This window comes from Ixodes scapularis, unplaced genomic scaffold (genome assembly GCF_016920785.2).
Source record: "Ixodes scapularis isolate PalLabHiFi unplaced genomic scaffold, ASM1692078v2 PGA_scaffold0__279_contigs__length_252992795, whole genome shotgun sequence".
Classification (NCBI taxonomy): Eukaryota; Metazoa; Arthropoda; class Arachnida; order Ixodida; family Ixodidae; genus Ixodes; species Ixodes scapularis.
In genome coordinates, this window is record NW_024609835.1 from 52,525,775 (window position 1) to 52,549,838 (window position 24,064).

Below are 24,064 nucleotides of genomic sequence, written 5' to 3' on the forward strand. Positions count from 1 at the left end.
CAACGCAAGTGCTTTCAGCGGACGGAAGCACTTATGTGTGGAACATGAGCCTTCTTTCGCTCTGTTGGTGGAGCCTTTGAGATCGTAGATTGTTAGAAATGTGACAATGCACAGCTTATTTCACTGTTAGTTTTATCCAAATAGGAAGAACAGACAAGAGCTTAATAATAAGTATATCAGTATAAACGCTGAACAGGCAGTGAGATATTCAGAGCCTTTTATTTCCACCTGTTAAAAAAATATTATTCAACATGTTTCTCTTTACGTTTCTTGTATAATAACGAAACAAATAAAATAAAAATCCTTCGTATATATTTGATGTTTAGCAACCAAGTAACTTTCAAAGTAAACCTGAAAAATTCACGGATTCGTCAAATCTGACGGCAGGATTAGACTGTTTTCAGCCACATTCGGTCGCTTCCAAACACTCTTTGGCGTCCGAGACATTGGGAGAATTTGCCTTTGATTGTGGGAACGGTCTATCACGAAGACTATCAAAATTTGGTTGCATGAGGGGCGCTCTATAAACCTTTTTTGCTTAGCCTCACCCCCGCTCACGTAGTTCCGAAATCCAATATGTTGTAAGAAAAAAAATGAAAATAGCACCATTTGGAACAGGTAAAAGAACAACAATAAAAAACGCTAAAAAGAGGATCAGTCACACCTGCGATTATAACGTGGAACATGTTCCAGTGGCGTGGTAAAAGCACTAGGATACTTTCCCGCATACCGAGAGTTCTGGCATTCAAGATGGAGAAGCCCGCGTAGAAAATGACGAAAGAAGTCTAGAGCCGTTTAAAAGTGGCTGGAAGAGGTTAGGGAACTTGATATCCACACGCTGAAAAGGAAGTGTACGCGCAATTCTGCGGACAGCCGCTAAACCGCTAAACATGGCGGAAACAAATTCCCGCTAAGTTTACCCCGGTGACGTCACGTGTGACGTCACGAGGTAAAATTTTCCCAATAAATCTAGCAGAAAGTTTTCCCCGCTAAATTTAGCGGGAAAGGAAGAGGGGCATACCCTCCCCTCCGTACCATCCCGTTTTCCTCCTCAAGAGCTGCGCTCTAATTCGAAGTTACACAAAATTGTAAACGTCCTTAATTTTTGTGTTTGGTTTCAGTTCCGGTCTAAGTTCGCAATTAAAAGCATTGAAGCACCCAGAAATTTATTTAATCTTTCATCCCCACGGCACAATACTGGAGGAATTTCTGGGTACGTCTTTGCTACAAAGTAAAGCGTAACATTTTTAGCATTCCGAATAAGAGTGCACACAGGGGTGGGGACTGTTTCTTTTTCCATAAAAAACGAGTCTTCTTTTTTTTCTTAAATTAGTTGTTCTTTTTACGTGCAAGACTAACACAAGTCATTTGGCGCGCAGAAGTGGAGGACTGAGTATTATTTTTCATTACCTGGGGATTTTTCTGACGGGCAATTGAAACCTCGGTGCCACGGCACCTTCTCCGTGATAAGCCTCCGTCAAAATGCAGGCACTTTGGTCGCGATAATAGAAAAAGGGTTAAGACGCAGCTGACAAATGTGCCTACACTTTCCCGCGTGAATACGCAGCACTCTGGATGAATTGGCGGATATGGTTGAACCTCCTGCATCGGGTGACGTGTAGCATCACTTAGCACGGACACCTAGCTCTACGCTGATGGGAGCGAGGGGTTACCGAAAAAGTTCGGTTCAGTTAACACTGTTATTTGTATTTTAATATTAATTTGTCGCATTATGGAGCGAGAATAGGATTATTGTAGACATAGCTGACTGCAGGTAACACGAGAGAGTTGAACTCAAAGTGAAGACATACGAGATTTTTGAGTTTCCGTGGAGTGCAACCAAGAAGCTGGGGACACGCCCACTTCGTTCGAGGAACATGGGAAACAAACCACTATTTGCGAAAATAATTTCTTACTCAAGGCTTCTGAATGCGGGATTGTTTTAGATCAAACACAGAGCTGTGAGTACTATTTCACCATATGAAAAGCATTCCTGTATAAACCAAAAATTTTTCCAGCATTGCTGATATTTCGATTTCTGGAAGTATTCGAAAACTCGAATACTATACTTAGTTTCAACCCTAAGTAGAGACGCAGCCGAGGGTACGAGCTGATAGGAAGTGTCAAAAGCGCGACATCATAATGTTCGTCAAGTTTCTGTACATGTTCTATCATCGCTGAACGAATCATAAACCAAGAAGGCCCGGTGTCCTGCACTATTGAGGCTGCTTGATTGGTTTCATTAGCTCGTAGCGTCGTTCGCGTCTGGACTTCAGCTGAAACTTCAGCTTTAGGACTCCAAAAGCGGAATCAAATTATTTGGGCACTCATTATACTTGATTCGAATTGGAAGCTCGAATATTTGTAGCCTTCTTGTGTATGAACTTATACGTTTTGAAGAAAATGTTAACGATCCTTGAAATATTTGGTTGCAATGTTGAGCTCATAGAACGGTGCTCACCAATCGTGTACAGAACACGTGAAATTTGTCTTATCTTATGGGGGTGCCATCGTGGGGGCGGCCGAAGAACTGCTTCGTTACGTAGCGCTCAATGGAACAGCCAGAACAGGGGATGCCGCTCACTCAAGGCGAAATTTGTGGCTTGAACATGAACAGGTCGACAATACGGGGTGCAAGTTCACCTGCTCCTTTGAGTTAATTGCATTATCATCATAACCTTAAAAGGCAGGCCGTTCACCCTTGTTGGTGTTAGACTGGTCGCAGCTGTTAAAACCCGTGTGGTCTACTGATGGCTAGCTCCTGGTTAGCACAGTTGGTAGAACGCTCCACTAGAAATGGAGAAATCCCTGGTTCGATACAAAGACCAGGCGGATTTTTTCAGTCGCGCACCAGTCATCTAGCTGAGTTTGGAGATTTGTGCTTGTCCTTTGTCCCCCTTCTTTCCCTTCTCCAGGGATTACTGTCCTTAAGATATTGTTTTCTGTTCTTTTATTACTCCTTGTGTCAGGGTTTAGATCATAATGTTCATCCTACGCCCTCATAAAATTTTAACCTTTTTTCTTTTGAAAAGCTTGATCATCTTGAGGCACTTGTTGCTAATAAATAGTTTGCTTAAATAAAAGATTTTTATTTTATACCCCATCCACGAATGGTAAAACCTTCTTCCAAAAGTCACACTCGGACCGGAGAATTCCTTTCTCGGGCTTGTAACCTTCGACACTGAGGTCCATAAACTGTCCTTTGTCCTGGAACTTTGGCCAGGGAAGTTGTTCTAGGGTCTCTGGGATCCTGTAAAAGATAACAACAACAAGCGCATAAGCACTTTAAGATATGATAATTTGACCAAAGCTATTTAAAAGCCTGTTGAAAATAAAAAAAAAGTAGAAGGTATTTTTTTACTTACAGTGTATTAGGCCGAAAGAATATAAAAAGTTTCTAAGATACTTTTAATTAATTAACTTTTTAAGTTGTAAGTTTAAAAATATGTTTTAATAAGGAACTTTTGGTGTCATCAAGAACCTTTACAAAAATATAAGGCACACCATTTTTTCGGCGTCACACACACAAACAAACAAGCACACACACACAAACACGCACGCACGCAGGCACGCACGTACCGACGCACGCGCGCACACACACACACACACAAACACACGCACAGAAACAGTTTTGAAACGTTTTTAAGCATCGATTTTTTTTCAAAAAGGATATTGAGTCTAAAGCGCGCAACTACCGCCTCGCCTCCCTCATAGGAAATAATAAAGTGTGGCTCGAGCCTGCGAAATAGAATATCGTGCTCTTTGAATGACATTGAAAGGATAAGCTTTGATTCTGAAGTTCCCCTTCGTCAGGCAAATGGTTCGTGGCAGTGGATGTTAGTTGTGCGCTTTAGCCAATGGGAGCGGAGATGCGCTCTGATAAGAACACCGAAACTTAAGTATGCGTTCGATTGAAGTGTTTGTCTTCTTCAGGAAGTTGATAAGCGCCACGTGTGCCTTATGTTTTATAAAGTGCGCTGATTCGTCGCTCTTTTATGATATCCAGAAAAAGTTTAATGGAAACTGCATCTTCATATTTTCCAATTCAGAGGTTTAGTACTCAAAAGTAATTGAGAGTATAATTATACCAGGCATTAATAAATATTTTATCGGCCTTTTGGCAGGTATCAACCTTTTCTAGTTCAATATGTGCACGTTTAGAAGGATCAATGTGGCCAGCATCATGTGACACCCCCACCCGTAGAAAAGATCTATAAAATGGTTGAGGCATACAATCTTTCTTCTATGAGTTCGCCACTTATAAGTACCATTTCGAGCTAACTAGTTTACACTAAAAATATTTAAGGATAGTATATTCGACACATCAGCATTTATTTGATCTTGCTTAACACAGTTATACTTGTTTACTTTATTTCAGACATGATTTTAGTTAGCTTTCCGCCATCGTACTTCCGGCCAAATCGAAAAAAACAAATTAGTACTGGGCAATTGATCGATTAAACCACAGATTTATTAATTATTGGTTCAATCGTGAAGAATGTTTTTTAACCGCTTGATCGTTCAAATTTTGACGAACCATAAGAACTTAAATATGAAACGTTCTCACGATGCACGAAGGGCAAACTTTAGGAAAATAAAATTAACCTAAAGTAAATTGTAGGGCCGCGATTTGTGGCTCCAGACAAGTGCAGAAGGTTACACGTGTCGCGGCCACTTCAATGCTGCGGGAGTGTCCATTTGTTTTAGCAGACTATTCTAAACGATCAAAGGAGGTCGCTCTTGTCGGAGAATATTAAAGAACCGCTTTGCCTCATGCAGCTGAAGCACAGATTTGTGAGTTTGAGTGTCTTTGAACTAATCTCAAGTACTCATCGAGATTGCTTTATAATCAAACTTCTATATTGCGCCGTTTTTCACATATTTAGAGGAAGCAGCAGCAACATTGTTTTTCACTTATTATGATTAATATGCAAAGAAATCAAACAGACAAATTGATTGAATTAATTATTTGATTAAAGGGCGGCGATTTATTGGGTTAGAAGTTCAATCGACGCCCAGCCCTAATAAATTATAAATAAACATAGTCATGGGCTTTTATCTTTGCACGCTAATAACAAAATCCGCTGGTCCTGAACATGTGGTGTGCTCTTTGAGTTGTGGTGGAGGTTATTGCGACAAGCAGCATTGCAGGAACTGTATACTATCCGAATAAAAGAAAAAGGAACAGATACCTAAGTTTGAACGAACTTCAATAGCCGGATGATGTGACTGTCATAAGCAAACACGTTCAATAATTTAAATGCCTGGTGTTTAGTGATCGGTGTTTTGACGGCTTAAATGCTGCTTACAATTTTTTTTAATTATAGGCCTCCTGCTTTGCCCAGAGGGTGCTGTGAAAAGGGACTTGCTAGCACTTGTTTCGGGTAGGACAAACTTGAGCATCTCACATTGTCACACATGTAGAAGTATAGAAAGTAAACATTTGAGAGAAATCTCCCTGGTTGCGAAATCAATGAATAAAAGACGTCACTGAAAGAAGATAAAAAAATGGTGCTCCTCAAAGGCCATCGCCGTAGTCACCTCTGAAGAAGAGCCGAGTAGGCCTCGGTACGTTGGATCTCTATTTTTAGGGTTGTGTTTGATTGTCGTCCTTTATTTATGTAGAAGCGTGCTTGCTGTGGTGCGGAACGCGATCAACAAGCAAATACAAAGAAACAACAAAAATTCGAACGCAGTCAAAACACCAGGTCAAGGCAACGTTGCTAGAACAACTCAGTTGGGAAACTGCCTTAGAGCCTGCTCTGAAAAAGCGGCTTCGATCAGTACTCGAGAACCGAAGTTCGGAACGCCGCCATTTCTCCTGCAGCAACCGTTCCAGGAACTGGACGGCTGCACGTGTTGGTTCAGGTCCAGTCGCGCAAGGGCCGGTGACGCCATGTCGCAGTGCCATTTCGGAGTAGCTATGTAAATCAACTTTCATGTTTTGACTCGTTGCTAAAGGGCAGCGCAGTGATCGTCTTTGGCTTGGTCTCGGTGGACGCGAGCGGTTCGGCTTTCAAGGGAGAGTTTCCCAACTGAGTGCTTTAGGAACGTTGGGTGAAGGCTACCCTAAGAGCGCGAGCCAAGAGATGCAATTGCACGCGTTCCAAAGTAAAAAATAAAAACAGGAAACCAACCCCTTTGGGACGCTTGACGCGTACCCTAGCGGTGGTGGCATGAATCTGGCACTTCCGATTGTCTTACGACGTTGAAACAAACGGAATTGGGGCGTCGAAATGTGTTTTTTTTTTGTCCTTGAACACTTAAAAACAAAAGCTTAGGAAAGAAATAAGGAGTAGTCGAAACCCAATCGGTAACCATACTACCCAAAATCAGGGCGTCACAGTTTGTTCAACGCTTCAGCGCGGGGGATGTATTATCTACTGAATTTTTACAGCCTTACATGGTGTCTTAAAAGGCAATCATAAACATATACAGATGAATGAACCGTCCTGATCGAATGGAGTAGTTGTAAGGCAAAATATTTGGCGGCTCCGGGATACAAACTTTGTGTCTCCAATATATCACAGCAGCACACCGTATTGTCATTTTGTCGTTCCTCATTCACAAGGTTGAGAAACCCGTCTCTTTGCTCCCCGGGATGAGCATCACGTGGTAACAACGACATGCTTTTGCGCGGAGCGGCGCTCACGTAGACGTCCCAGGGGGATATGGGAGCTTTTGCTCGGGATCTCTTTGCAGTAGACGGTATTTTATTCGCGTGTCTGGCAACTTTATTGATGATGTTCAGCGAGATGCTGACGGTTGCATCGGGATCGGCTAAGTTGTTATGGCTTGCGTTGTTGCCAACGAGATAGAGGGGCTAAGAGCGATAAACAGTTATCCCGTTCATCAGACAAAATTGATCACCACATGGCTGCCTCCTGGTACAATTTTGAACACTACAAAGGTGACCGTACCAAATCCTGTGGCTTTTACGCAAAACTGAACCGAGATTTGTATTTAGATCGCTGTAGAAAACATGATAAACTATTTTCTCAATACAGTTAGCCCCAAAGGTCAGTGTCTAGATCTGATAGAAACTTAAAATGCAGCACCGCGGCTGACGTCATCTAGCGGAGACATTGCAAAGCTGCCCTAGATTTTGTCGTAAAAGCACACTTTGGGCTTAAAACAAACGAAACATAACTTTTATCGTCGGTACTGTTTTTCACGATCAATAAGGAACTATTTGTGCGCGGTACTTCGTTAAAATCTAGGCATAAAACTATAAGGTCACGTGTCTAGTAGTCAAAAACGTGCACCATGGTGGCGGCCAATCGGGGGTCACTTTCAGATGCCAGTTTATCACTCTAAGGCCCTCTACCTCGTTGTTTGTCGCCCATGTGGTCCGAGGCACGCCGATGGAGTCTTCAATGTTAATCAATGCGCCCATGAAGCCGCTCCTCATGCAACTGTTTTTTTATTCTGCACCTTTTGTGTTGCAGCTATCCATCCAGGAGGCATCTTTCTTTTAGAAGGAAGCAGTTCGTCGTCTTCTGCATCTATCAGCGCGGCTGCCATAATCACATATCACCATTCCATGTACGACTCTACTTTTCTCACTGATCTCTTTAACAATTGCTGGATACCGCTTCCCCACTCAGCGAATGCGGACACCGGACGGCCATGTTGCGACACATAAAGCTGACGTTTTGCAGCGTTGCAGAGGCCTCAATCGCCGTCATTCGCCGAATTGGTTTTTCAACACTATATGAGAACGGTGATAGTTATTCTTGAGAACACGTGAAAAATTCTAACGAAAGCGAAGTAATGCAGGATAAAGGCATAACTCGCCGAAAGCAAGTTTCGCCAGTCTCGCGGCGTGGTCAGTGATGCGTCTCTATGCCGAAGTTCTACGTCTCTGCACATTTGCACGTGTAGATACCGATCAACAATCAACGCCGTGGGAAAGTATTAAAGGTGTGTCGCGCGTAGATGTCTTTGCTACATACATATCGGTCACGGAGTTCTGGTTCGTCCAGCTGCTCCGGGGAGTTTCTATCAAAAAGTCTGGTTGCTATTATGCACTATTAACAATGGCTATGTACAAAATAAATTTGATTGGATCACATCACATGGAAGTACGGTTATAGCAACGATGTGGAGCAGCGGGAGGTGTCCCCGCTGCTCCACAGCGAGAATTCCACCTCCTCGGTCGGTACTTCGTGCCTCTAGCGCATATCCCACAAAGAAGCCTTTCGTCAACTTTTATTAGTTCCCTTCTACGGAATTGATTGCTTGAAGAGTCTAATAAACAAAATACGGGCCGTCGTCACCATACCCCCCCCCCCCCCCCCCCACTCCCTCTTCTGTCGCCAATGCACCAAACTGGTTTCTGGAACGCGAACGCCGCAATTTATAAATAGAGTCGTCAGAGTAAAGTAAAACGCTGCTCCACACGTGGCATTTGCGCAACACATCCGCACGGCATCGATTCTTGAACGGCATCCAAGCATGCGAAGGCACAGAGACGCCATTGCGGTGTACCAAAGAATCTTTGATCACGTCACGAGACCGGCGAGACTTGCTTTTGACGAGTTGCGCGTTTCTACTGCGGCGCTGCGCTTTCATAAACACTTCCACGTGTTCTGAAAGGTCATTATCACTGTTTAAACAAGGTTTAAAAAGATGTATTCAGCGAATGACGACGAACGAGCAGAAAACGTGTCTTCAGCACGCTGTCGCCCAGACTCTTCAACGCTCAAAAAGGTCGAATTTAGGAGGTTGCAAGATGGCCGTCCCGTATCTCCAAGCGCTGATGCGCGATCCAGCAAATAGACCTATTGCTAAATTACCCATGCGTCAAGGATCATGCTGGGAATGTATATACACGCGACGCACGCGCTCGCCTTCCCCGTATTGGAAGATTCGAAGTAAACAACAATATTAAAACGTTCAGGAACGCGCGTGTAAGATGCCATTTGTTTTAAGCATTTGCATAAGAAAAGTTACTGCTGGAGAAGCCAGCACGTGCAGTGCTTGTAACTACATTAACAGCATGCTCCTTTGTACTTGGCTAATTTAGCAAAAGATCGATTGTCATAGAGATCAGTGATTTTTCTACTCTTTTCAGCACGCACCGACTCCTGTTGCAGACAGTGCTACCGCTAAATGCGTCTGATAACACTGATATCCCTGTCGTCTCGGCCCCCCACCGTTCGCGTAAATGCTAGAGTCGGGAAGGTAATCCCGCAGGTTCCACCGATCACTGACGTCACGCACATCCCTTCTTAGAAAGCATCCCTTGGTTGAATAGCCCTTTACGGATGCACCGAAACAGAATGTATCCAAGCAGAAATAGTTGAGGTAACCTAAAGGCACATGCCACGGCGTGCAACGCGGTACGACACTTGTTGGCACGAGTGTCGCCTAGAGCAAAACGAGCACGTACGCTCGTTGTGCTACAAAACTTAGTACTGTTTTTGCCCCGCTATGTGTACGTGTATGCTTTCTTGTTTATGAGCTTTAAAATGACGGCATCACCATTCGCTATAAATTTTTCCCAGAAAATACGCAAGAAAATGTAGACGAAATAAAACTTAAAATAAGCTTTCAGATGAAAAAATAAAGAAAAGAGATGGAATTTTTACTTTATACTCCCGAGGGATCAACCACATCATAATTTAGATAGCGAATATTATAGGAAAACAACCAGGACACAAACCCCTTGCCACTATTCGGGAGGAGATCCAGCCGTCGCTACCCTAGCGGCAAAGTGGATAACTAAATACAGGGGGACAACACAATTATGAATCATTTGTTTACGGCGCGCATATGGCAGACGTAGCAGAAGGCTAGTGTCCAATTAACGAAGCACCGCTTGAGCAGGAGCCCGAGCAGAACGCTGAGGCAGCATTTGTGCCCAATCGTGCCTCCCGTGCGATTAACGTTGATGATGTAAAGAATCTAGTCCACAAGCGTGTAAACACCGAGCGGTTCTAGAAACAAGATAGGCAAAGCGAATCCTAAAGTTTGATCTCATTGCCAATATAAGCCAGCCATTTGTTTATTACCCTCGTGACATCGAAGCAATTCTAAAGAAAATTAAAGATAAAATACATGAAGTTCTTGATCCCGAATAATCAATTTCTACCTTCTTTTTAGAGCGCAGCTCATAGGCATCCGTTTCAGGCTTGAGCGGCGTCGCCGTCGCCGTCCGCGTAACCGCGCGGTGCATTATGGGACGCGTGACGTCACTGGTGACGTCACTGATGACGTCATCAGTGATGATGCCGATGACGAAATCAGTGATGACACTGATGACGTCATCAGCGACGATCACAATGACGTCATCAGTGATGACGGTAATGACGTCATCACGATGACAATGACGCCATCGTGATGACGTCATCGTCATCATCACGTGACCTCTCAGACGTCACGTGACCCCGTGAGGTCACGTGACCCTCGTGAGGCGACGGCGACACCGCTCGGAGGGAGTAGCAGACAGGGTCAGGAGGTGAGGAGGAGGGAGGAGGGGTATATCTTCCACCCTTCCATTTTCCTCCTCAAGAGCTGCGCTCTAATTCGGCGTTACATGGAGTTGTAAACGGCTTTCATTTTGTGTGTGTGTGAAAGGCCATCTCTTTTAAATACTGCTTTACGAGAACTCAACCGGCTACACCATTAAATAATTTTAGTTTTTTGTCACGGAGCAATGCTATCGCAGAAGGCGATACTCACCCGGTTTTGCTGAACGTTGAGATGATGTGTATCATATTGTCCGCAGCTTTGACGTCGTCTGCTGTAAAGTTGTCCGCCACTTTGTACATAGACCCGAGACTGAAGAAGATGTCATCTGCATGTGTGGTGCGAACCCACTTGGGCCAGTCACTGAACGATGGCCTCACCGTGAATCTATACATGTACACAGAGTTGTTCAAGCGTTGAAGTCCCTTGGCGAATTCCAACGTAGGGCAGCTTAACTGAAGATCTCCAAGTGCATCAGAGCCTGCTCGCAGGGCCGCCGTGCCATCGTTCTCGTTAACACCAGAAAAATAACGATCTAGTATGGGCTCCATGTCTCCATCGATTGTTCCGGTCAGAAATATTCTAAGATATTGCTTTACTTTTCTTTTTTTAAGCCCTTCAGTGGTGGAAAGATCGAGATAAGGTTTGAGAAAATGGTAAACAAAAAAATCTCCTTCTGCTTCTGTTACTCCGCCAAGCACGTCTACGGCGGGCAAGTGTCCGGCTTCCAGCGCTGCAAGAGGTCCCTCTGGCACAAGTGCCTCACCGAAGAGGGGATAAAAGGTATGGAGGCCACCCGAACTAAAACCTTCAGTCGCGTCAATAATATCCGAAGCGTTCTTTGACCGCAGGCATCGGATTACCTTTTGTGGTGCGGTCTTGAACGTTTGGTTTTCTGTCTCGCAACTGAGGGCTTCGGCGAGTTTCCTAGCAGCGCTGCGTGCCTTATCGTAATCATTGATCACTATTCTTGTAAACGGGCTTCCGCTTTGCATGATGGCGCGATGAAAGAGTCCTCTGCTCCTGGAAGACATCAGGTGCATTCCGATGGAGATAGATCCAGCACTCTGTCCCATTAACGTGATCTTGTTGGGGTCCCCTCCGAAGGATTCGATGTTGTCCTTCACCCAACCAATGGCCAAGGCTTGGTCGTAGAGCCCCATGTTTCCGGGCACGTCTTCGAGGTCTGTCCTCAAGAAGCCGAAAGCGCCGAGTCTGTACGCAATGGCGACGGTGATCAGATCGCCACGTACACTCAGCTCGGTTGTGTCGGTGATGTTCATTGATATTCCCCCATAGATGAAGGCCCCACCGTGTATGTATACGAGGACAGGTGCCAGAGGTCTATTTGTGGTGGGAACATACACGTTCAAGTACAGACAGTCCTCGCTCACTGCGTTTTTTGTATTGACGTAATAATACTTGTTGAGGTAAACATCGGGTTGGGGGCACATCTTCGGTAGGGACGTTGCGTTATAGACGTAGTTCCAAGGCTGCTTAGGCTCGGGCTTCTTAAATCGGAGATCTCCTACGGGGGACTCCGCGTAAGGAATGCCTAAAAACGCTCGTAGCTGCCCTGTCGTAGTGTTCAGCGAAATGCCTCGGACGTCTCCAGATTTTGTCGACACGATATCTTGAGCAATGTTTTGGGAACAGGCGAGGAAGATCTGGACGAGGCAAAATGCCACAAGTGTTGTGGCCTCCATGATCTGCCATGAAAGAAACATACCAAGCACAATGAATGTGAGCACGTGAGGTGAAGTCAATGTTCACATATGCTTTGAAACAAACGAGAAAACACCATCGCGGCAAGATACGACCTTCTGGATTGACACACACCATCATTCGCTTGTAAGATGACAACATCTGCCTTTGTTTTATCTTATGTTTAAGATTGACTCAAATAAAACGAACATTATCAGTTTATTTTCAATACAAAGAGAATTTGATATCAAATAATATATTCGCACGTTTTAAAAGCTTATTTTGTGCAACAGTTTGTCCCACGTATGTGCCATAATTGAGAAGTGTTAAATACATTGGCTCAATCGCTATGGCCTATCTTTAGATGATCCGTCCAAATAATAAATTAATTAGTTCTATGGTGCTCGTTTTTTTCACTGGAAATATATGTGTTCCATTTAAAAAGTTTTTGTGGCCATATTGAATAAAAAAAAAACAATTAGGCTATATACACAAAGTAGAAAGTACGGCTTTCTTTGCCGAGCTTGAATTTAAATTTTATTGCGCCTTTGGGGCGTGGGTGTCAATAGAGTGCGGTAGTTACATGAATATCTGCATGAAGATCTTCGATCATTACGTTCTGTGCATCATTTATTTACCAAGCGGAAGTGGCATGGTATCAGTTTTGATTAACGCGCCGTCGACGAAATACTTCTGTAAAGCGTGTGTTATACAAAATAGTCATCTCTGTCTTGCATGAGCGTCATGTAGGTGTCCCAAGCGTACTAAATGTTGTGCTCTATACTAGCTTAGATATCGACGCTTTAGTGCCAGTTCAATCCGTACAGCGTTTTTTTTGGAGGCGCGGCTGCTCAACTTTCGTACTCGGGCGCTTTTGGCAGCGTTTCTCGGCACCTCAAGAAGCCAGATACGAGCATCTCGACGCAGTATGGCTCGAAATCTACCTCGAGCAGGATCCAACGATCAGGAGCTAAAAGAGAAGCCAATGAACAACGGTACAAAACTCTATTTTCGAATGCCATGCTCGCCTGCTGGGATTCGTATTCCTGGGCCACAAAAGTATATTACGTCTTTATTATACTCATAAACAAAACAACCAGTTTTCAAGTAATGGTTACATTCCCGCCGCATTGTAAAGCATTTTTACACAGCATGAAAAGAAAGTCGGCGCTCGCCTTCACTTTACTCATCCGTCTTGACGTATTGTACCCGAATTATAATAATATTAATAATCTTTATTACCATTTAAAGAAATGGTGGAGCAAAATGGGAAAAGCTTCATCAAGAAGCTTGACTAGCCCTCAGCCCTATCGGCAGCCATTGAACAAACAGTTTTCGTGCAATGAAAAAAAAAAGAAGAAAAAAGTCATATACAGAAAATTATACATTATCAAATGGGATAACAGAAACAAGACACAGAAAACTTAGATATGTAAACATATGTTACGCAACTCTATAGGAGATATTCTTTCTATATTTCTACTTTCTTCTTCAAAGTTGTTTAGAAGCTTTAGAATTAAATACCGAAGCATTTGCTGCCCATAATTTGACCTGCATGTGGGAACCTTCCAATATTCATTATAGCGGGTTAAGTAAACCGTATTAATTTTTTTTCTAATCTAACTATCACGTTTCAAAGAACACCTTCCTTTTAGATTTCACTCTTAATGGTGAGGAGAATTCTATAATGAGATAGCTTATGAATTTCTAATAATTGCAGATTACTAAACATATTCTCAGTGTGAGAGTCATAAGGCACGTTGAAGATGGCTCTTAACTTTTTTTTTTTGAAGCAAATAAATTTTGTTCATGTTAAACGCCGTTGTTGTGCCCCAGACAAGGTTACAATAACTCAAGAGTGAGTAAAACAGAGCATGGTAAATAATTATTTTCACGCGAACTGGTAGAGATTGGCTTTGGCGATACGTTAAACCAACACGTGACGATTTGGAAACCAAATAATTTACATGGTTATCCCATGAAATTTTTTCAGAAAAAAAAAGACACCTAGTGTTTTAAAATTTTCCACGATCTCTCTCGGACTACGATGCCACATCTTTGAAAAAAACGGTTTTTGAGAAAACGACCATCCGGAATTTGAGTGACAACTGTGGCACCCTTGCGTGGCTCGTCGTCGTTCGTCGGCACCCTTCAAGCAGGAACCACGCACACCCTAATGATATGATAAACCTCCTTTCCCGAAAACCACTCTTTAGGTCAAATCGATACAGTTTACACAGGAGGCTTGTTGAATGACCATTTTCAAAGTATCATCAGAGTTTTAGACCTAATAAAGAATAGTCTGCGCTCTGTGACACGGGGCATGACGTTTCAAATGAAAAATTCACTTTCCGTATTACAACAGAGATGTTTTTATTTTTTTTTTTAGGTCAAAAATCGCATTCTTGGTCACGTCATCCGGCGAGCGGTCCCTCCGTAGACCGCAGCTATTGGGTTTCTTAAGAGCTTTGTGAGAAAATAGACGTATACTCCAGTTTTTAGAGTGTATGCTGTGCACTCAACAAACGTGAAAGAAAGAAACAAAAAACGTAACGGGTGCTCTTGCTGAGTGTTAATCAACAAAACAATTCTAACGTGTTAACTTTCCTGGCTATATAAGGTTTCCGCGGGAATTTCAGAGCCGCCGTTTACACACGGAGTCCCAGCAGTCGTCAGGCGTGCCTAAAATACTTGGCGAGGAGTATACGGCATGCAAGTTGGCCTGATCATTGCGCACCTCGTGCGCCTGTTTACCCCCCCCCCCCCCTTAAAAAAAAAAACTACAAAAAAACACGTGTACGTGCATTTGTTTTTACCCAATCTGAACCAATGACAACGCACGCTTTGCTGCCCCCACGTTCTCTGTGTTGCTCTTTGATTGGCGTGCTTCTCCAAACGTCCCGACGCGCCAACACTCTAAGAAGTGTCTGTGCATCTACTTTCACGCACAACACTTGGAGAGCCAATCACCGCAACTCACGGAGGCAGCTCAGCGAATGACGATGCCGAAACATATGTTTAGACACAAAAAACGCAGTCTGAGTTGTGACATTAAGCGATGCGAAACGTCACGCTTGCATTGCTTAATGTCACAGCTCAGACTGCGTTCTTTGGTCTAAACATATGTTTCGGCATCGTCATTCACTGAGCTGCCTCCGTGAGTTGCGGTGATTGGCTCTCCGAGTACTGTGCGGGAAAGTATACGCACAGACTTTTTTAGAGTGTACTACACAACTGCACGAGCGCACGTGCTTGGCTGGGACGGCGAAAGCCCGGAGCTAGCTCATGTAACACTTAATTAAACAGAGTATTACAGGGTGAACATAATTATTGTTTCACAGCGATAGCTGTTATGGGTTTCTCCCAGCACTGGAAACGATGTTCATTGTCGTTGTAGTTGTAGCACGGCGTTCGTCATTGATATCGACATAGGCTTGAAAAAGATCACCGTCGCCGCCGCGGTGCTCTTAGAATTCGATCCTGGTTTCGCTGCATGTGAACCTGCGCCGTTACCACAGAGTTACGCCGCAGGTTTTACACCCTGCTCTATAAACGTATTTGTTGAGTACACATATGCGTATGAGTCTAATGTGTAGTGCCTGTTAGATGGTCACAGTTGCTGTGACAACGGATAAAAAACTATTGTTAATTTTTAATCATTTGTCAATTTACTCAATGTTAACTGTTAAAATTAAAGGCTTCGGTTAGGTGGCGCAATCCGCCACTCCATTAAAAGATTTCATCCTTTTCATTCAACCAAATGGTCCGTCGTCGCATCACGCCACTTCAAGCGTCGCATCACGCCGCTTGGGACGTCGCATCACGTCACGTGAAAGAGGTCTTTTTTGTAAGTGCGTGCGTGCGTAAGTGACATGTGCGTGAAGTCAGAGCCCGAGCTCATGCCATTACTACCACGAGCTCGTGCTGTAACTTCGAAACATGATTGCTAGCGCCCGCCAGGCAGCGTACCGCGGTCGCAATAGAACGTGGGAAAGCTCTGCTAAAACTGCCCAATGGCTCTTCCGCACAAGGTGCCGACAGCGGCAGAAAAGTCGGAAAGCATGACTGAACTGACCGCTGCCGCGAGGGAACGTCGGGCTCGTCAAATCAAGTTTAGTCTGGGGAACGACGTCGTCCACGAACTATAACACACAACTTTCGCTACAGAAAATATCCTGCGCTTATTTGAAAAATATAAGGGTAATGTACAAGACCTCCACATTAAAGCGCTTAAAAAGAAAAAGGCATGTTCAGGGCTAATCAGATTTATAATTACAAGTTACTACAACTGATTCACAGAGAAAAACTTTACGAAACAAATACTTGCGAAGTGACACACGCGTATACTTTTCGACATACGGAAGTGCAAGTTCCACAAACTCGAACGAATAATGGAAAGCAAAGAAAAAAAATAGCAAGTCACTAAAATTATTTATGACACCAAAGACCATGTTAATTTTAATACCACGCTTAGTATATTTAAAAAAGAGTTCATGTTTCCTTCCGTTCTGCTCACTTCCAAAAAGTGTATCATCGATATAACTATATTCTGATTCTTTATTTGATTTGTAATATTGCTATGTAAGACCTTGTCTGTTAGATTGCGCGCTGTCCTGTAAGTGCTGCATTGGGTACAGAGACCTCTGTCTTCCGGTAGAAACCTTTCGGTTGCTACAAGAATAAATATCAATTCAATTCAATTAAAAAAAGCAGATAGTATCGCTAGCAACACTTCGCTGTTGCCGCAGGGAGAACAGTGACGTGTGTGCTCGCGAGAAATAGGCAAAGGACGACGCTCTCAAGGCCCAAGACCTTACGATGAGTGAACAGGTCGCCCTTTTCGGAGGTGCGGTGGGTGGCAGCGGGGTGTATCACTGGGGCACTTTTTAATCTACCCCCCCCCCCCCCCCCCCCCCCGTACTCGCGGAGACAGTCTGTGGCGGACCTTTACAAAAATGTGAAGCCATCTCGCCCGCTTGTACTCGCCGTCCCCCACTGCTGCTCAGGAAAGGGAGTACTGACGTGAACGCAACACCGAGGCCCAACGACTTCGCCGTCACGAGTCGCAGCTCTCGCTGTGACTGTCACGTAGGACAATTTTTTTGTTGTTGTTGCTTTACATAAAGGGAAAAGAAGCTGACTTCTCGCAAACCGAAAGCATTTTGTGCTTGAACTTTCCCAATGACCATTGCAGAATACTAGCATTACGCTAAAGCTTTTTCGTTTTTTTTTTTGCCAAGCTCAAAGATGCGTATTTGTAATAAAGGTGAATCGCGTTTTTCCCACCACAAAATTGATTCCACGCGTTGCCGAAGGCTCAGTCTTCGTGCAGCTGTAGCGCCAGCAGTTGACACTAGACACTTAAGTTTCAGCACTTAACGTTAGTTGATTTAATAAAAAAATGGGTCCCCTTCAAGCTAGCGTACCTCCTGATCTATCTCCATGTATTCGCATCCACCGCTGGTTGCCTTTTGCTGATTACAAATTTTCATTATTCACTAAACAATTTTTAGCCAGATTTTGTGAACTCTGATTTCTGGTTCCAACCGCTTGCGCTACGTATGGGGGAGATGGAGCGTTCCGCGATGCATAGAACATTTGCGCGGCGAAAAACCAGGGTTTTCTTTTATCTTACGCACACGGTACATACTATAGAGCTCTGCAAAAGTCGCCTTATGCGCGCTGCTATCTTCGTCTGCTGGGCTGTGGAACGCCTGAGCGTGCCAAGGAGGTTTTAAATACTAAGGGGGGGGGGGGGGGGGGGGCGGTACGTTGCAACGTATGTGAAGCCTAGTCATAAAAAAGTTTAAACGATATCGTGACCAACGTGACCGCAGATCTCTCTGGTAATTGGTGCGCGTGACATGTCACATGCGATATGGATGGTTGATAGTAGAAGGATTCCTTGCAGCCTTGCGCGCGCTTCGTCCGGTAGGTTTTATCAGATCGAAGGCTAGGCGTGAAGCAAGCAGGCAAGCAGGCGCTTGAGATTAGAATGCAATTAAATGCAAAGGTCCAAGAGAGGTTGAGGCGGATCACAAGCAGACGACACACCGCTGCTGGTACACGGGACGATCAGGGCAATCGCGGCAACGGAGAAAACCAAAGCCTGGCGTCGCCGGGACCACGGTGGCCGGACGCTAATTTCCTCTGGCTATTGAATGGGCGCTTGCAGCGTGGTCGGCTGCAACAATCGGACTGGCTTTTCTTCAGCGGGGGTTACCTTTCACCGGTAAGCCCTTGGCGTATTACACACAGATTGTTTTACGATAACAGGCATCGATCAACAATTCTCTCAGATTTCTGACGGTAACCGGACTGCGGAAACGATGGATTTCGGCCGTTGGTCGTGGCGGTGGCTGGATCCCATCGACGTAGAGTGTAGTGTGCTCCGTGCATTTTCAATTGTCAATAAAACATCTCTCAACCTCGAGTCAAGTTGAGTTGGTTCAATTTGTCACGACAGCAGTAACACGTCCCAGTGGACGACCTGCATAGCGGCCGCAACGAAAAGAAAAAGCCAAACGTATTGTAGGGTGATATAACATATAGAGCAATGAGAGCGCAGCTATCATTTGCAGTCGAGCGCGGAAATCATCGCCGTAAAAAATGCGTAAGTATTGGTCCAATCTGTCGGGTCGACATAGTTGCGCAATCATGTGTGTATATAATTTATTCTTGCTTTGGCTACTGCAGAAATTAGTGGCCAGAGGATAAAGAGGATACTCCCCGCGGATGCATGGTACATTACACAAAACACGCCAACAGACTTCGTATACAGCGCTGACGTTCCACGTTGAATACTATCGTTTTCAGGGTGGAAACGGTCTGTAGAAAACAGAAGGCATAACGAAGCGCAGCAGGCGTAGAATCGGTCGGCTGGGCGCGGGCCACAGTTTCTGGCTGTGATGACTGATAAATGAATCATGAAACCCACCTGTACCACGCTCCCTGCTACCCGCAACCATCAACCATACGACGGTCACGTGCTGGGCCGATAAGTGAGGAGGGTAAGGAGGGAATTGTGAAAGAAGCGAGGCGTCAAGGGAGCATGGCTTGTGGAGGCTACGCGGCTGACGTCATGCACCCTCCTACCCTTCTAATCTCCTTGGAGAGTGCGCTGCTGCTCCCTTGTGCGGCACATCAGACGCTGCGCATGCGTCCACAGCTCAGTGACTCAGCATTTTTCGCCGGGGTGATAAGCGATGGAAAGGTTTATAATGGCTGGCGGTTCCAGAAGGTCATCGTCGTTCGGTATCTTCGACACACGGAAACAATGGTTCCACGCCTTCTTTCCGTTTCAGTGGGCAACGCCCGCAGGGCGACGGTATGTCGTGAACTGATAGTGTGAGAATGTTGAACCTAAACCAAAACTCTTACTGTTACAAGGAAAGCGTCGCGTAGCACCTCGCCGCCAGGAGCGTTTTGATTGTGGAAAAAGACAATTTCTTTTGTTTGAGGATAAACGAATAGCGTTTAAGCAAAGGTTACTTTAGTTTGTTGACATAGATTGGACGAGAGGTATATTTTCTGTTTTACGTTTCGCTTAAAAATATAAACCCGAAAATGTTACGTGTCTCTTTCAACGTATCAACAAATATTTTTTTCGTCTCCTTCTTTGATTGAAACATAAAATTCAATATGGTGAAATGTGGTCAAGAGAAAAAACAATAACGAAATGTTTTCACTAAGAACAACGGTAAGACACAATGGTCCTTGCATTTACTGCGGGGTAACTCACCAAATCTAGACAAAGGGCCTTTCCGCAAAACAAAGACGTAAGAGAAAAGGAAAAATCTTCAAGGGGACATAAAATTAACGAAAAACACACACACACACGCACAAAACGAATGCCGTTTCAAGGGAGCACAAAAAGCGGCTTGAAGTGGACCTGGTGTGCGGTTCGAAGCTGGCGGATATTGTCAGCACACAAGCCACCGAATGGCCGTGATTTTCCGTATCTTTAGATAGAAGCAACAATTTATCCTGCAGCAAAAGTGAATAAGACTGAATCTGAGTTACATTCAAATAAATCCGTTTGGGCACATTCATAGCACATGCACATGACTTTAACTGGGCACTTGTGAAAGCGATTGAATCAGGTTTAAGAAAAAGAGTTAGGTATCTTTCAAATTCTGCAGGTAAAACACAAATGACATAGGGGTAGACTTCTGGTTTTAAATTTATATCGGATGATTTTGGGCGACTTATATATTTGACAAATATTGCATAAAATTTCGGTTTCCATTGCTAAGCTTTGTCACCGCCGTATATGTCTTTCTTTATTAAATCACACAAAAAAAAAAAAAAGGAATTGGAGATGCTGGGTGCCATGAAGGCATGGCCGGCTACTCCACAGAGTAGTCGGCCATGTCCGTATAGGTCAAACAAGCGATGGTAACGCTAGAAACGTAGAGAGAGCTCACCTGTGTAAGAGCGATCCTCAGTCGACTGATGGTCAGGAGTGGTTGAATATAAGCTTCTAGACAGCGTTACGCGAAGAATGTGGCAACGTTTAAAGCGCATTTGGAAATCACGTCCGGTTTATGCACGTGGTTTGAATTAAGGCGTGCTTTCAGGGACCCTACTCGAGAGTTGGCAAAGAGCTTGTAATTGCCATCAGTGGAATGTTATATCCCGCTCTCGCTTAACCACGCGACATAAACAAGGAAAGATCTGACAAAAACAGAAATAATATCTCTGGGTGAGAAGGTTATAAATGATTATTGGGGGGCTTAGAAGGATACTTCCCTGTTTTGAGAGCGAAGCTCTTCGGCGCCCGTTTCCGCGTACAGCGGCGTCGTCGTTGCCGTCGCCGTCGCCGTCCCCGTCGGAGTAACCGCAACGCTAAATTTAGCGAGAAATTCCAGTGGTGTTGAAGCCACGTGGCGTCAATTTTTTCGTTAAATCTAGCGGAGAAACTGAATTTGTTCATGGGTGACATGACACGAGGTTATGTTACGTAATTAGGGAGTTTTAGCATAACGTGCGCCATTCTAGCGCACGCTAGCGCTAAATTGAGCGCTTGCGTTAGCGCACGCAAGAAAGTTTTAGAATTGCACTTCTCCGCCGCGACGCCAAAGCCCAACCATCTTGCGCTTACGACGCCACCAAGATAAGTCAAAACTTTGATTTCACACACGAAATGCTGTAGTTTGAGAACACATAAGTTTTTTTTTTTTTTTCCAGGGTAACATTTTGGATTTATTTAAACATGAGAATGCGACCCGAGCGGTCGACCGGTGGTGTCCGCTTGTGTCGCCTCGGTAAGAGATGTCTCGTGTACTGACTGTCGCCGAGAAATGTTCGCGCGTCGCAAGCATCAAGTTTCCGGTGATCACTGCCCACCTTACTGGGCTTTCCAAACCGAGTGCCATGTCGTCCGGTATTGAAAATCGCAATCGCGAGGATGCCGCCGACGTCGCGCTCACGACGCCGCCAAAGGGGCCGCAGCCATATATGGTCCTGGGAGCTGCCATTTTTTAACTGTGCTCGTCTTGACTTTAGCCAACTTCACAACACGAATCCTCCTTGGAGGAGCGCAAAGACCCTCTGCGTACGCACGCAATTTCCCCCCAAAAAAAAAACAGCCAACGCTATAATAGCGCACGGCAAGCGCAAAATGTGTTTGAAGTTCGGCGCATGCGGAGAAGCAACGACGCTATTCTTTGCGCATGCAAAGCTTTAGCGTGCGCTATTCTAAAATTCTTTTTTTTCCCTCTAAATTTAGCGGGGAAACTAAATTGGTGTTGAGGTGACGCGGCACCAGCTTTTTAGCTAAATTTTGGGGGGAACTGTGGGAGGAGGGGAGTTAACGGAGGAGGTCAATGGGAGGGTACGCATGAGGAGGAGGGGAGGGTACGGAAGAGGAGAGGATGAGTGGAGGAGGAGAAGGAAGTGGAGGAGGGGAGGAGGAGAGGAGGAGGAGGAGGCGGGGAGGATGGAAGGAGAATGGTAGGAGGAGGGAAGAGGAGGAGAGGATAAAAGGAGGAGGTGGGGGAGGAGGAGGAGAATAAGAAGGAGGGAAAAATGATAAGGAGAAAAGGAGAGAGGAGGAGGACGTAGGAAGAAAGTAGGTGGGGACAAGGAGGAGGAGGGAAGGAGGACGGAGGAAGAAATGAGTAGGGGAGGAGGAGAGGGCACGGAGGAGTAGGAATGGCATAACCCTCCCGTCCGTACCCTGCCCTCCTCCTCCTCAAGAGCTGCGCTCTAATTTCGCACTACAGAGATTTGTAAACATCTTTCATTTTTTTTCCTACTTGTCTTTTTGTCTCGAAATTGGCTAAACATAAAAATATCTTCTCTCCCCTCCTCAAAAAAGAAAAAAAAAAGAAAAAAAAGGTGATATCAATAATAGATGATGTTTCCTACATTCAACAGAGCAAATCACTGTTTCAATTATACAAAATCCTGAACGTAAAGCGGATTTATAACTATCGTTTATCAATGGCGTATAAAAAAATGCCGACATATGGACCTGCTAGTACAATTCTCGAGCTATCTGAATTAAAAAAAGAAAGAAAATGATTACCCGTCTAGATATCAGCTGCCTTGGGAAATTCCGAAATGCAGGACAAATTATGGAAAACAAACAATACGTTATGCTTTACCTTTTCTGTTGAATGAATACTGTGATCGAAATATAAATGTAGTTAAAATGTCAAACAGCAGTATACTTATTTTTTAAATATTTATTAATGTATCCCTTACGTGTGCACTATATTTTTATTGTTTGTTTGTTTCTCAACGCATTTTATTTATGTATTTGTGGTACTCCGTCGTAGCTGCTCAGTGGGGGTCCGGAGCTCGTCAAGCTGCGTTTCTGCAGCTTTTTCATGCCCTTGACAACATGAAGCCCTTGAGATTCTAAATCGGAGTGCCATGCGCATAGTAACGGGTGTTTCGAACTTTACGCCGATCGACACGCTGCAAGCTCATGCAGGCCTCCACAGTATTGGTGACCTGCGACACGAGGCACGCCTCGGGCAGCACCTTCGCCTCTCAAGGTCCAGGCCGGGCCGCTCCATTCCCAGGCTGCTCGGCCTGTGGCCTGTGGCCGGTCACCCACCGCACCCCCGCCACCGTGGAGCCTGCCGAACCTGGCCTCCTGCAAGCCAACACCATCCCGCGCAGGAGGCGGCCATCCCGGTCGCCGTAGATTCCAAGCCGCAGCACACGAACGCGCAGCTAACGCCGACGGACCTCATGTGCGTCGGTACTACTGTGATGCGGCTACGGACCCAGAGTCCGGCTCCAGTGCGGCCGCTGCCTGCTGCCTGGCCTTAGGTTCAACCTCCAGTATTTGGCTCCCGCCGGGGCTTGACTCCCTTGAGGTTGAGCTCCGGGTGTTTCACCTGGGAGTAGAACTGCTGCTCCGTGACGCTGCCACTGGAGGGCTCACACCCACAGAAATTCTCTTGCATTCCGACTCGACGGAAGCTGTCAGCGCATGCCATTTATCGGCCTCCCCTTGGTCTATAACAGTTTCCTGCATCCGCGCGGCTGTGGCGGGGCTCGAGTTGATTCTGGGGCCTACTGTAAAGATCAAGGTTGTCTGGGCTCGGAACCACGCGGGTATCCAGGGCAACGAAGGGCACACCGGCTGGCAAGGGCGTCCTTGCCTTACCCGTCGGCCGGTCAGCCCCTGCTACACCTTTTGGATGATACAACCTCCGCCTCGGACACAAACACTGACACCTCCCCACCACCGCACCCCCGCACCGAGGCCAGGCGGCGCCTGTCCACCCGGTTACCTGAGTGCACGGTCCCAATTCCACGGGGATATCCGCGGGCGGCCGAGGTCAGACTTCGTCGTAACGCGACCGGCTGCGCTTGGACACCACACCGCCTCACCCGCATTGGACTACGTTCCTCGGAGCATGCCGGT

At 45.3% G+C, this 24,064-nt stretch overlaps 1 protein-coding gene across 1 annotated transcript; it reads right to left on the reverse strand.

Annotated features, from left to right (window-relative positions):
- Positions 1-3,093: 3,093 nt before the first annotated feature.
- Positions 3,094-12,179, reverse strand: LOC115318929 (acetylcholinesterase). The gene is made up of 2 exons (XM_029978698.4): positions 10,687-12,179; positions 3,094-3,250 (listed from the first exon to the last, which is right to left on the reverse strand). Exons 1-2 carry the CDS (start codon positions 12,177-12,179, stop codon positions 3,094-3,096), a joined length of 1,650 nt encoding a protein of 549 aa, XP_029834558.4.
- Positions 12,180-24,064: the final 11,885 nt, after the last annotated feature.

What these genes read in the sequence shown, in the direction of transcription:
- LOC115318929 (XM_029978698.4), bottom strand. Translation starts at nt 12,179, where the DNA reads ATGGAGGCCACAACACTTGTGGCATTTTGCCTCGTCCAGATCTTCCTC. An exon ending in TCAACGTTCAGCAAAACCGG is followed by an intron (nt 3,251 to 10,686) that starts GTGAGTATCGCC and finishes TATCTTTTACAG; the next exon opens with GATCCCAGAGACCCTAGAAC.